The 14,830-nt window shown below is 39.5% G+C and overlaps 1 protein-coding gene across 9 annotated transcripts in view; it reads left to right on the plus strand.

Annotated features, from left to right (window-relative positions):
* Positions 1–14,830, plus strand: part of PTPRK (protein tyrosine phosphatase receptor type K) — a 413,915-nt gene that overhangs the window by 283,291 nt on the left and 115,794 nt on the right. For all 9 annotated transcript variants that reach the window (XM_069726055.1, XM_069726057.1, XM_069726060.1 and 6 more), the window contains exons 9-12: positions 2,319–2,428; positions 3,220–3,421; positions 4,390–4,495; positions 9,883–10,156. In XM_069726055.1, coding sequence (XP_069582156.1) covers positions 2,319–2,428; positions 3,220–3,421; positions 4,390–4,495; positions 9,883–10,156 — 692 coding nt within the window. The remainder of the gene's footprint in view (positions 1–2,318; positions 2,429–3,219; positions 3,422–4,389; positions 4,496–9,882; positions 10,157–14,830) is intronic.

A 14,830-nucleotide genomic window follows, 5' to 3' on the forward strand; every position in this document is an offset into this window, starting at 1 on the left:
GGCTGACCGACGCTCACAGACAGTACAGGAGGAGTGCAGAGCACAGCGCTGGAGGACAGACGGCTGTAGGTAAGTATGTACTGTTTGTTTTTTTTTACTTTTAGGATGATAACCAGGGTAAACATCGGGTTACTAAGCGCGGCCCTGCACTTAGTTACCCGATGTTTACCCTGGTTACCAGTGAAGACATCGCTGGATCGGTGTCACACACGCCGATCCAGCGATGTCAGCAGGAGTCCAGCGACCAAATAAAGTTCTGGACTTTGTTCAGCGACCAACGATCTCCCAGCAGGGGCCTGATCGTTGGTCGCTGTCACACATAACGATTTCATTAACGATATCGTTGCTACGTCACAAAAAGCAACGATATCGTTAACAATATCGTTATGTGTGAAGGTACCTTAATAATGTATGTAAAGCGCTGTGGAATTAATGGCGCTATATAAATGAGTAAAGTAAAAAATAAACTACTAACAATGTAATAATAATGAAATAATAAAGATGCAATTTTTCTATAAGCCTGTATGAAAGGTGTCATAAGTAACTAGAACCTCCTCTGGATCTGAAAAATTGGAGCCAATCTGCAAATTTAAACATTATATTTGTTTTAAGCACCACAAAATTAGTTACGTTCAACTGTTTTCATCTTGGAACCAATTTGGCAGCTAATATGCCTAATATAGGCTAATATGAATAATCGGCAAGAATTACCCTAAGTGGACTATAGGAAAGAAATATATCTTGGTACCGTGTTAGCCAGTAGATAGAAAAATATCTGAGGACTGAGGACTCTCAATTCTACATATTTTCCTAAGTGGACTAAGCATCTTCTCAACTCTCAGTACTCCGCCTTTCTTCTCACGTGCAGTTAGCAAGTCATATTGAATAAAGATTGTGTGAGAAGATGGACGAGATTATGAGAAATTTAATAAGGAAGGCATTGAGTTTAGTGTGTTGATGCGATAGGCTTGCCTAAAAATGTGCTTTTATGACACGCTAAAGACTGTGGACCTTGGGAATAAATCTATTTGAGTAAGGTAATACATTCCAGAAAATTGGTACAGTGCAAGAAAAATCTTGGAGACAGGAGTAGCAGCTTTGGATTACTGAAGATGTTAGCCTTGGATCATTATTAGAAAGGAGAGCATGGATTAGGTGTTAGACTATGGTAAGGAGATGTTTGGCACTACAGCACTTTGGAGAGCTTTGTGGGTGACTATGATAAGCTTGTATTGTATTCTGTAGTAGATGGGCAACCAGTGCTGTGACTGGCACAGGGTGGAGGTATTGGTGTAGCAGATGGACAAAATTATAAGCCCGGATGCAGCATTTAGGATAGATTGTAGAGGAGACAATTTAGGAAAAGGAAGCAGGAGTAGAGTGTTGCAGTAGTCAAGACGAGAATGAAGCAGAACTACTAAGAATTTTTGCGCTTTCATAGATAAGAAAGGAGCATATTCTTCTGATGTTCTTGGGGTGCAGGTGACCTGAGTGTGAATGATTAATCGGTAGTGAACAAAAGATTTTAAGTTAAATATAACAAACACCAAGACAGAGGGCGTACTGAATGCAAGTTATGATATTTCTTTTTCTGTGTTCTACTATCAGGTTTAGGTAGGTTAGAAAAGGAGGAATCACAAAAAGTGCAGATTTGGAAAGATCTAATGTATTACGGTAAATGTTCTATAATGTATAGCATGAAAAGTATATGGCAATCCCATTGAGGACACAGGTGCAATCTCGGCACCGCACTTCAGAATACTGTGGTGATACATAAGCTACTGGAAATAAATATTTCCATTCTCGGCAAGTTTTCCTTGACATTGACGCTGCAGGAATAGACCATATAATTGTCTACACTTAAGGTGTTGTATAATGTCGTAGAGGCTCATTTGTAACGTTGAATTTCACCTTCTCATTGGGAAGGAAAGGTTAATTTAAAGCTTAATAAATTTGCCCTCTATAGTTGATGGGTGAGTACGGGCTCTAAATACTCTGAGCAAATTCTAATCTTTTGAAAATAAAGCTTTCCGGCTTTCAACTTGACTGGCGGCTTCCGTTACCGTGCCCCTTTGAGTACTGCATCAAGTGCCTTTATCAGATCTCTGTGCTCATTCTATCTTCACTCCTTGGATTTTGTTCCTAGTGGATTATAGAATAACTTTTTTTTTTTTTTAAATTGCATTAGCTAGAAAGGAAAGTGGTGACTATGCACAAAGTATAAATTAAAGTGTCATGCAAAGCCGAGAGGATGAGGAAATGTCACTTTAGTGCTACAAAAATGAGTAATGTGATATTTGTCGTTTTGTTTTTTCCAGTACCTGGACATGTCCCGTTCAGTTCGCTGAAGGGCACACCATTTGAAGACAAGATCTTCCTGAACTGGAAGGAGCCAACCGAGCCAAATGGCATTATCACTCAATATGAGGTACCACCGCATTCATCTGCTGAAAAGTCGTCCTAAAATAATAGCCGTAATTAATCATGACTGGTTCTACAGATTGTTGTTTGCAAGTTCCTAGCAGCTTGAGGTTATTGGACCATCATGAAGGGCAGAGTAGTGATGAGGATAGTGAAGCCCTTGGACAGGTGCAGCGCCGTCTGTGCTCATCATTGTACATTTTCTTAATAAGTTGCATGACATGATGAAACAATGAATGTACAGGATCTTTATAACATTAAACAGCATCCACTATTTAGGGACAACTTTTTTTTTCTTAAATGCAAGTATTTTTGGTTAAAAATAATTTTCCTAATTTGGATTTGTTAACATTTAGCATAGTTTGCATTCTATAGCCTCTGCGCTGCTGGCTGCAGAATGGGTTAACTGATCGGTCAAATTAGGTAGTTGAAGGTCCAATGGGAGAGTTTCTAACTCTAATCTGCCCTTTTCAGCTGATTTATGGCCACAGACCAAAAAGAGCATGTAAAAATCAATCCATTCAGCATATTTAGTTACACAAATATTTAGCACCAAATGCATGCATTTAATGGGAAGCCAGCTATTATCAGATGCTCAACCTACCGTAGTTAAATATTTTTTCTTTTCTTTTTTTTTTTTCAATACTATCTTTTTTTTAGAGATTAAAAATTAATACCCTTGCAGCAGGCGACCCCTTTAATCTTGCTGACGCCCTATAGGCCCTTGATATAAAATATTGGCGTATGAAAGGTGCTCTATCCTAACTTTTTTTTGTACACTTCCCTATATTTTCACAGGTGAAATACAACAGTATCCGGTCATTTGACCCCGCAGTTCCCGTGGCAGGTCCTCCTCAGACTGTGACCAAACTATGGAATAGCACCCACCATGTCTTCTCTCAGCTGCACCCAGGCACTACATACCAGTTTCTCATAAGAGCTAGTACAGTAAAGGGGTTTGGACCAGCAACAGCCATTAATGTCACCACCAACATCTCAGGTAATATAACCCACAATCTGATTACCAGAAAATAGATGCACTGAATTATCTGACCAAAATGGTTTCCTGATCACAATAATCCAAGAAATGGAAAACTCTGCTTATATGTACATGTACGTCTTAACTTCTCCTTACATGGAAAATCCAGAGTACTGGAACCTTGGTACATACATTACATCCTTGGTAATGTATATTACTGGTACCCAGGCCCTTGTTGACTTATAAGAGGGTCTTCTTTTAGACACACGGGAAGAACAGTACTGAATACAACTTTAGACCTCATCCATCTTCGTTTGCATGTTTTATCTGTGTATTTCATAGTTAGAACACACTCCTAATCTGTGCACCTGTTCACATGCCCTTTATTTTAGCTTCCTTTTATGGACCTTTTATGTTCTCAAAAAAAAGTCATGATGACTCATTAGTTTTTGGTTCGCATCTTTTCCAAATTTCTCATTGTTCATCCTTTGGTATCTCAGACAGAAGCCCTAAGATTAGAGCAGGCAAACCCTACATGTGTTGCGGCTTTCGAACAGCCACGAGACATGCAACCACGAGGAATTGAACATATTTAGTCAGCGGGGTCTGCTCTTACTATTTTTTTTCGGTTCCTACAACAGAAAATTGATCTAATGACTTCTCAATGGCGCTCTCAGGATCTCTTCTCACTTGTCTTCAGTTTTTATTTATTTTTTTTTTTATCTTCTGCTTTTCTTCTCAGCCAATGGAATTGTCAGTCAGATGTCGCACTAGTCAGGGAATAGAGCTGATGAGGCAGAGGCTCAAGAAATGTTCCGATCATGCCAAGAGCACTGCAGCCAAATTTTCTTACGGAATAGTTGCAGAACAACCGACTGCTTATACCAATGGACATGTCCTCTGTTTCAGATACCCTTTATATGTAATTTCTACACAAGACTTTTCTGCTTGTCCCTTTCCTTTATCAGTTGTATTTCATGTTTTTACAGCTCCAACGTTACCGGATTATGAAGGCGTTGATGCATCTCTTAATGAAACTGCCACCACCATCACTGTTCTGCTTAGACCTGCACAGGCTAAAGGTGCTCCTATCAGGTATGTGGGCGCACTCTCAGGTTCATTTTTGCTGTATAAAATGTCAGTTGGAAGTCAAAATCCCTATATCAAAACCAAACCCTATTTTTAAAGCCGCTAGATCTCGAATATTTATCGTCTACCATGTACCTGAACTGCTAGCTTTGCAGAAAGCATTTGTATGAGACTGTTCATATTCTGCGTCCTCCAAGTGCAGTGCAGTTCTTCTCAGTTTTCTTATTTCTCCATTTCCCTTACTCCTTTGCTCTGTTGTTGCGTATGTGAGAGATACGATGGGCAGATTTTCTCTGGATGAAGGGTTCTTCCTCTCGCTTTGCTAAGAGTTGGTAGTTAAATTGAAGGCTCATTACTGAAATCTGTAATTGTAGACGTGACAAGGTTTCCTGGAACTTTACAAGTCTATTCTGTCTTTGTCAATTATGGGCCTTCTCCTCCTCTGTGCTTTGAGAAAGCCGAGCTACATTGATTACTAAATTATGATGCCTCTGGCTTGGAGCTGTGAGGAGCGGGCTTAGGCATGTGCTTCGTATGGAGACAGAAAGAGCCACTTTGTTGTGTGTATGTGAGCTTCACTAGGCAGATTTGATTCAGTGCTATTGCATTCATTGCTGGGGATTCGTGCATCTGTCATGGTAGTTTTAGAGATATCAGCACATTTTTCTAAAGGCACACAACTCATCCTGTGCAAGTCAACTACGTTATTTAGACAGCACCAGTAAAATTGCTGAAATGACTTGATGGAAGTAATGGGGAAACGCACTTTATAATGGCAGTCATGCAGTCTTTAATTATATTCATCGGGCTTTGTTTTTTCAACACTGCTTGTCTAAGAAAGTGCGTATTGTCAGAGGTAATACTTGGTAATAAGCAGCACTCCGAGACTAATGACTTATTTTCAGTGAATAAGTGAAAGCGTAGGTTGGTGTACGCTCAACTAAAAGGGAGCTCAGTTTGTTTGCTTGTCTACCTAAGCGCACACGCCATGTGCTGATGAGGTCATGCATGCTCATTCTCTTCTCCTTGGCGTTGCGTGCAAACTACTGTTTACAAGTCAGCAAAATTGAACATTCCACATCTGTTAATTGTTATGGAAGCCTATAAAGGGGTAAACACAAATACATTTTCATCCTAAATGCCAATCTATTTAACGCCATGATCAAATTTATTTTCTATATACTTTGATTAAAAAGTCCCCACCATTCCCTCACTACACTGTCTAACTGCTTTATTATTTTTTTTTACTGCTTCCGCTTTTGATTTTCTGTTTGAAAATCCCAGCACAGCGTGACCAGTGGTAGATGTTATGGTCACTACTCCTCCCTGAAATAAAGGATCATCAGTGACTCCCATTTCAGGGGCTGGAATAGTCCCTGCTCTACTGAGCATGCGTCGATTGTCCATTCCTACAGATGCTTAGTAGATTGTCACTGTGCAATATGCACAATGACAGTGTGCTTTCTCCCCAGTTCTGACCAGTAGTAATGAGTTGGCAGGAGAGCGCACTGTCACTGCGCGTTGTAAGAATACCCGGTGTGCAGAGACCAGCACCGCTCCTGCAGGTAATGTCATGAGTGCAGGTAATGTCATGAGTGTCATAAGTGTGTTTGCGTTTTTTCCATTTATATTATGTAATTTTACATTGTTTATTCTTTTACATTTTGACAAGAATTCTTTTGACCTTTCGTGAACTAAATGCAATGTGACTGTAGTCAGAAAGTTTGTTGTGTGGTGGCTTGTAAAGCAAGAGACAATGCAGGTTTTCTACCATCTGCTTGAAACATTTGCAAGAATCTTGTCTTCAGCAACTGTAAAGATGCAAGGCAGTCTATTTTAGTCCAGTGGACAGATTTCTGTCCATCTGTGCTTGAATTACAACATGTCAGTTAGTCTGTATCCGTATAGCTCTAAGCCAAGATAGCGAGGAAGCTGCAGCAAGGTCAGGAGGTGGGGATGCCTGTCAGCTCTTTCTGTCTCTAATGATATGACAACTGCAAATTGGAGCCTTAAGCAGAGCCCAAAGCCAGTCATTATGGTCAGCCCTGGGTTCCAGTTTCTCCATAATATCCTTTCAAAGGGAAATGCTAATGAAAATTGTTTAAAAAAAAAAAAAAAATATATATATATATATATATATATATATATATATATATATATATATATATATATATATATATATAATAAAATATCTTTAGCTGACAGCCTATTCTGCTCCGAGCCTTCCATAAATGTCGTGTAGCGCTGTGATTGCGAGACTCCTTGGATACTAAACAATCTCTAAATTATGGTTTGTTCTATGAAATGTGTGGAGTGTTCAGGAATGTATGAAGTAGATTAGCGCTTATGCAAAGCTATTGGCTGAGTGTATTTCTAATACACAGTTTATTTGAATTCTTTGTGTAGAGTCATATGGAAAAGGACTTTGTACCACTTTGCTCCTATTTTGGGCTTCCTTGTGTGATGTAGGACTGCCCGGATTTGAGGACAGGTTGTAAATGAGCTTTCGTGCATGTAAGAATTGGGCACTATGCCCCATTGTAACTCAATAGGGGTGATGCAGCGCAGGATCTGCGGCAATAAACATGGTGCAGATGTTTTATCAATCCACATTTAGGACTCTGCACAGATGAGGATAAGGTGTACAGTGATTGACCCTCTCACTTGGTCTTACTGGCCAAATCTGGGAGAAGATCCTGATCCTACAGCATGATAATTAACCAAATATTCTAGAAAATGCATGAATTGGAACAAATGCCAAATTTTTAATGTCAGGCAGGTTTAGACGAACAGCATGGCACTCGGCCGCATACTTTTGAACATGCTTGTAGTTGCCCAAAACTTGAGCCAGATACTTAATGTATAATAATGGTTTATAACTACTTATTGGATGGATAGTTGGTTTAGCTTTGTTAATATTCTGTTTTTCTGAATTTGCAGATGAAGAGGCAGTGAATCAGAGGCTTATTAAAGGTTTAGGTTATTTCTGTGGATTGCTTGTTCTTACTTGATAGAAAATGTGCTATCGAAGCAATCTGCAATCCACTTTATAAAAAAAACAAAATATTGTCTCGCCAGTGAAAAGTCATTGAAGTGCTGCTGCTAGGTGTCGGCCTTCTGTCTAACATTTGCAGTGAATGATTACCATGGCCGTTTTAAGACCGGCCCAGTGAGCGGACCTTTGCTGTCCATTGTCTGTTGTTACATGTAAATCTTCTTTAGAAATAGGAATTAGGGACAGGCCAGCAGGAACGGAGAGACAAACTGCCTGCAAACTGGGAAGTGAGGGAAAATAAGTTCCAGCACCTATAGTGCTGACAGAAAAATAATCAAGGGGCATTGCCTAATTCAGTGGGTGGCAACCTACAGTGCATGAAAATCTGGAGCGTTCTGATGTGCACCGAAAGTCACTTTTACTGGATGTCGGGTAGATTATGGTCTTCTATATTTTGGTATGAAAGAACAAGTACACGTTAAAAAGAAACAAAAAAGAAATTAATTTTACACTTGAACTGAAGTTGGCAGATTTATAAATATATTTTTCTGACCAACTAATACACTATTATGTACTTAGAGGGCTGTACTGAGCTTGGAAGATAAGATAAAGGATAATTTGTTGATCGCTGGGGGTTTGATCCACTGGACCATTACTGATCCCAAGAATAGGATTCTAGATACCGTAATTTCGTCATATGGCCAGTGAAAGATCTTAGAGCAGAGCCAAAGGGATTTATACACACACACTATAGACTTATTTTTTCCCCCACATATTGGTGCTGATCTGAACATCTGGTCTACACCAGTGCAGTGTTTTGACATCTCTTAATCCATGTAAGTAGATGTTTTTCTGAATTTCCCCTTTTGTTTAGAGTATCCCAATTCTCACATATACAATATGATCTTATAGTTTACAAGACAGCACTGAAACGACAGAAGTTACATTGCCAAGGTTCAAGATCTTACATCACAAAATCGAAAAAGTGCTGGTATTAAAGGCAGGAAATGTAGTAAAAATATAATTTAGCACCGTACTTTAGCCTTTTTTTAGTCTTCCACAGTCATTGTCTTTAAAGTATCAGTATCAGCGCAATGAAATATTTCAATAAATTGTTGTGTTAAATGTAGATTTTTGAAATAAGTGTGTACATGCGTGTGTGTATATATATATATATATATATATATATATATATTCATATTCATATTCTACACTTAACAGAACACAGTTGATTGAAATAGTATTTCATTTCCTGATGATACAACCCCGTTAAAGACCCCCGTTAAAGACAAAAAAGGCTAAGGTACTAAACTACAATTTTACTATATTTCCTGCTTTTAAAATCAGGACAACCCATCCAATCCACACAGGCAATGAAATCAAACCATAGATGTCCATAAATTATGTGTAATAATAAGAATTGACACAGGGAAAAAGTATTTAGCACACTTACTGCAATTTAGTTAATACTTCATACAAAAGCCTTGGAGAAAGTAGTTGCATGCATTGCTCAGGTGTGATTTTGGTACAGTCGTCCACACAAACTCTCTTCAAATCCTGAAGGTTCCATGGGCTCCTTCTATGGTCTCTGAGCTTTAGTTCCTTCCATATATTTTTTATATGGCGAATGGTTTAAAAAATAACAAAAAAACGAACTCTTGAAATTCTTCAGGCTTTTTTAGACTCCTTTACTTCCTGTCCTTTGTGGAAGAGTTTACAGAAGTCTGATAATTGCAACAGACAGGATTACAATGACAATGTACACACCTGAAAACACAGGATCCCACCAATAGGTGATGTAGTAGCTACCCCTTCCTTCAAATTTTGGTACTAGTGTTCATGTGGCTTTCCTGATAGAGCAGGAAGTTGGAATGTAGAATGGCCTCAGTGGCCTATGTAAAAATTGCACGTTTTCCCATTTTTAGATTAAATACAAATTGTGATATTGATGAAAAAAATAAAGATAAATAAAATATACATATAGCAGAACTTGATTTAAACCATGTAATCTTCTGTTCGTAAATGTCACGTTTCTGCTGTTTTCTTGCTGGAGTTGTTGTACATGACCTCTTATGTGAGTTGCATACGTGTGGTCATGTACCAATTGGCTTCTTTTCCAGCTTCTCTCAGTGTTTTCTCACTCCAGCAGGCAAATCAATCGAAATCCTGACAGTGTGCACATTGCACAATATTCCGATTTGCCAACATAGTCAACTGCAGAAATTACTGCAGAGTAACTTTACCGTTACTGCAGAGTAACTGTCGAAATTCATGTTGGGCCACTTGAACTATGACATGTTATCTTGGTCTCTTAAGAATTTCAGTAATCTTTTTAAAGCTACTTGAAAATGACTGTTTTTGTTGGCATGGATGAAATAATGTTTTTCTTTTTGTTTAGTGCATACCAAATTGTGGTAGAAGAATTGCACCCGCATCGGACAAAAAGGGAAACTGTAGGGATGGAATGTTATCAGGTTCCAGTTGCCTACAACAATGCCGGCACTGGTGGTTCCCCCTACTACTATGCTGCGGAGCTGCCCCCTTCTAACCTCCCTGAAGCTGCCCCATTTACCGTTGGTGACAACAGAACTTACCAGGGATTTTGGAACCCACCTCTAGCTCCTCGCAAAGGCTACAACATCTACTTCCAGGCAGTGAGCAGTGTTGAGAAGGTGAGTTTTGATGCTGACCGTGCACATGTTCTCTGTAATTCTCTACTTTTGCAGGTCTTTGATTTAGTTGCAGAATTCAATTTATTGTTTTCCAGAAGAATGTGTAGAATAGTTACATAAGTACTGAATTATAAAGCACACATACAAGAATGTCAGTGACTAAATTTATAAGGTTATTAAAGGAGTTGTGCAGGCTTGGGGTTCAAGTCTGCAATCACTTGTGAATCCTAACAAGGCTCACACTGTCAGGATTCTTTGGCATCGTGAGTGAGCAGGTGCATGACCGCAAGTATACGGTTTTCATGCATGTGATCATGTGGCAATTAGATGGGCACAGCCTCGTTCAATGCAAGTGAATTGAATGAGGCTGTACACGTCTTGTTGGAATGTGACCAGAAGCATGAGAATTGCATATCTGTGCACATATGTACACCCGCTCCCGCATCGGGCGCGCTGTGAGGACTCGCCAGTCTGCAGTCAGATCTGTCACCAGGTTTCACAATACTAACTGCATACGATATTAAAATAGAGTTCTTGTACCTGAACCTGATGAGGCTGGTGCACTTACTTTGATAATCCATGTAAGTATTCCTATTTGAAAATGTTCCTTCCTAGAACTAAAAACCCTTTCCGTGTTACTTTCTAGCTGGACTCCTAAATTTCTCATTTGTATTTCAATTCTAAGATCAATGTAATAATTCGGTTTGTAGTGTAAAATCTAGTAAATCATCCTCTTCACTCACTCATTTTTGGAGATTGGTAGAGTGCATATTCATTTTATTGTGCAGTTTTGTTTACCACAATGTGCTTGTTTTCATGCATTATCGCTTGCTGGCTCTAGTGGGTGTTCAGAGGGGGACGGTAGGGGCAGGCAGTGGGCGAAATGAATGAGAAGCAGCGAGGCTGAAGCCGAAGCTGCTATCTGTGAATGACTGCCTTGTTTAAAGTGAGTAAGAGAAAAGCACAGCACGAAGTGCAATAACGCAAGATGCTTTAAAATCCAATTTGAGAATCTTCCCCTAGATAAGTAGGGTCCTCTCGGAGATCGCAGCGTCCTTGTTATAAAGTCATCATGCCAGGTGTCTGAGGATTACTTGAAATTGCTCAGATGTGCAGTGAGATTGATAGCTGGGATCTGTACCTGGATGTTTATAACCAAATGGAAATTGAAGTTTTATATTTTTTCCCCCTCCTGTTTCTGTTTAGTGTGTTTATAGATTGTGATCTGTGAAATTATTACTTTTGCTACGCTCTTCTGTGAGCCTTTTAGTAATAGAGGTTAGTCTGCAGATGGTAATGATTATGCAACCGCTGCTATGGAAATAGTTCTTATTGGATGAAGATTGATTAATTCAAGTCAAATCACAACTTTATAGTTTAAAACAGGAAAAAATCATTCACGTTATCATTAGGTGATAATTAACGCTCCTAATGTACAGTACGGTCCAAAACGTTTAGGCGAGTGTAGACAAAATGCTTTAATCTATGAATTGTTTAAAAATAAGTGTTAATTGTTTGTCAATTAGCAAAGTGAATGAACAAAAGGGTAGTCTAAAGCAAATCAATATTTAATGCGACAAACCTTTGCCTTCAAAACTATTACATTTCCTAGGTTAACTTGCACAAAGTCAGGGATTTTGTAAGATTAAAGTAGCATGAATGAGTAACTAATTATACAAAACAGGGGGTAGTGATCATTTTCATATATGGGTTAAGACATGGTCTTAAAGGGACACTGTCACCTGAATTTGGAGGGAACAATCTTCAGCCATGGAGGCGGGGTTTTGGGGTTTTTGATTCACCCTTTCCTTACCCGCTGGCTGCATGCTGGCTGCAATATTGGATTGAAGTTCATTCTCTGTCCCCCATAGTACATGCCTGCACAAGGTAATCTTGCCTTGCACAGGCGTGTCCAATGGAGGACAGAGAATGAACTTCAATCCAATATTGCAGCCAGCATGCAAGGAAAGGGTGAATCAAACACCCAAAAGCCCCGCCTCCATGGCTGAAGATTGTTCCCTACAAATTCAGGTGACAGTGTCCCTTTAAAGAGAAACAGCAGTGTAGGAGGCTTAAATCTAGGGGAGGAACAGCCAAACTGCTACGGTGGTGATGCGGAAGAACATTTCCTGCCACAGCTCTTATACCACGGTAACATTGAGCACCGCAACAAGACACAAGGTAGTTCTACTGCATAAGCAAGGTCTCGCCAATGCAAAGTTTTCAAAGCAGACTGGGGTTTCGAGAAGTACTCTTCAAGCTCCTTTGAAGAAACTCCAAGTAATGGGGCAACATTGAATACTGTAGACACAGTGGTCAGCCAAAGGAACTTAGTGCAGTAGCTGAAAGACACATCATTCTTGCAACCACTGGGACTCAACTTTACCTATCTGCTCGGAGAAGTTTGGATAGAAGTGGTGTTTATGGAAAAATTGTAGACTAAAATCCATACTTTCGATGTGGAAACAAGGCAAGCAACTCAGTTATGCACAATAACATAGGTACTGGGCTTCAGAAAAATGGCAGCAGGTACTCTGGACTCAAAATTTGAAATATGTGGCTGTAATACAAGACAGTTTGTTCCCCGAAGAGCTGGAGAGTGGTACAATAATGTGTATGCAGGTAAAAGTGAAGTATGGTGGAGGTTCCTTTCTAGCTTGGACTGCATTTCACGAAATTGAGTTGGGGATTTGGTCAGGATTAATGGTGACCTCAATGCTGAGAAATATCGACATATATACTTAACGTGCAATACCATCAGGAAGGCATCAGATTGGCTCCAAATTTATTCTGCAGCCGAATGATGACCCCAAACACACAGTCAGTGTCAGTAAGAACTTTCTTCCACATAAAGAACAAGAAGTTCTGGAAGTGATGATATGGCCCCCACAGAGCCCTGATTTCAACATAGTCTGTCTGGGGTTAGTCCTCAAAGATGTTTGGGACAATCTTCCTGCTGAATTCCTTCTAAAACTGTGTACAAGCGTATCTAGAATAATTGACTTTCTGATGGTAAAGGGTGGTCACGCAAATATTAATTTGCTATAGTTTTCTCGCTTGTTGATTTTACTTTGCATTCTGTTAATTTGTGTTAATAAACCAATACCACGTCTGTTTTTAAAAATATTTTTACTTTATAGCTTTTTTTTCCCCAACCTGCCTAAAACTTTTGCACTGTACATATTTTGTGTAGGTACCAAATACACCCTGTGTGGATGTGTTTTTAAAATGTAGTTGAAGTTTAGCCATCCACTGCAGACCAAAACGCTATGTACAGACTAGATTAGAAATGCTGCCCAGTGGCTTTGTTCCATTCAGTGGAATAGCTGAAGCATTTTAGGTATATTATGCTGTGGATAATGGAAAAACCAAGATTATAGGACTAGCTAGTGTTTGTTTGTTTTTTTACTTGCCTTCCAAGGAAGAAAGCCCTAACTGAAGCTGCCATGAATCCAATTTTACTTAATTGTTACCTGGACTCTGATTCATATTAAACTGCAGGCAAGAACTTGCCCAAAATGGTAAATATAGAGCCTATAGGGCTCATGCAGACTTCTGTGCGAATAGGTGCAATCTCAACCGCAATGCATGCACTGGCTGCACCTTACCGAAGTTTGACAGCCTTATAGAAATACACGAAGCTGTCATGCTTCAGTGGAGGGACCCTCTCCTAGTCCATGCATTAGCAAGTCTGAGCTCGGATCATTTTGCACATATTTCTGCATGAGCTCTAACTTATTGCCTAATTTAAAAGTTACACATTGCCTGCCTCCAGTGGCTGTGTTAACATGGCACGCACTTGAGGCCTCCATACATTTTAGGTTGGCATATACAGTGGGGAAAAAAGTATTTAGTCAGCCACCAATTGTGCAAGTTCTCCCACTTAAAAAAGACGAGAGAGGCCTGTAATTGACATCATAGGTAGACCACAACTATGAGAGTCATAATGAGAAAACAAATCCAGAAAATCACCTTGCCTAATTTGGCAAGATTTATTTTGCAAATTATGGTGGAAAATAAGTATTTGGTCACCTAAAAACATGCAAGATTTCTGGCTCTCACAGACGTGTAACTTCTATTTTAAGAGGCTCCTCTGTCCTCCAATCCACTCAGGCCTCTCTCATCTTGTTAAGTGGGAGAACTTGCACAATTGGTGGCTAACTAATTTTTTACCCCCACTGTAATTGCTAACAAAGGCAACTACCTTTCTGTTGAACCTGGTGCCGATCATTGACTGCTCCTGCTGGAGATTAAGCTGCTCCCTGTCAACAGAGCAGTGGTTTCTCTTCCTGTTGGCAGGGCGGAAGGATAATAATAATAATTTTATTTCTATAGCACCAACATATTCCGCAGCACTTTACATTTTAGATGGGACTTGTCCAGACAATAGACATTAAGCATAACAATAAACACATAGATCAACAGATACCAAGAGGAATGAGGGCCCTGTTCCTAAGCTTACAACCTATGAGGAAATAGGGGAGACACGAAAGGTGGATGGTAACAATTGCTTTCGTTGTTCGGACCAGCCATAATGTAAGAAATTGGGTTTTCATGTAATGCTGTATGAACCGGTTATCAGCCAGAAAACGTAAAAGTACAGACACAGAGGGCTATTAAGTGCATAAGATGTACAAGAACATGATGGAAGGAACCTGGTTATGGTAAAGGTTT

This window comes from Ranitomeya imitator, chromosome 5 (genome assembly GCF_032444005.1).
Source record: "Ranitomeya imitator isolate aRanImi1 chromosome 5, aRanImi1.pri, whole genome shotgun sequence".
Taxonomy (NCBI): Eukaryota; Metazoa; Chordata; class Amphibia; order Anura; family Dendrobatidae; genus Ranitomeya; species Ranitomeya imitator.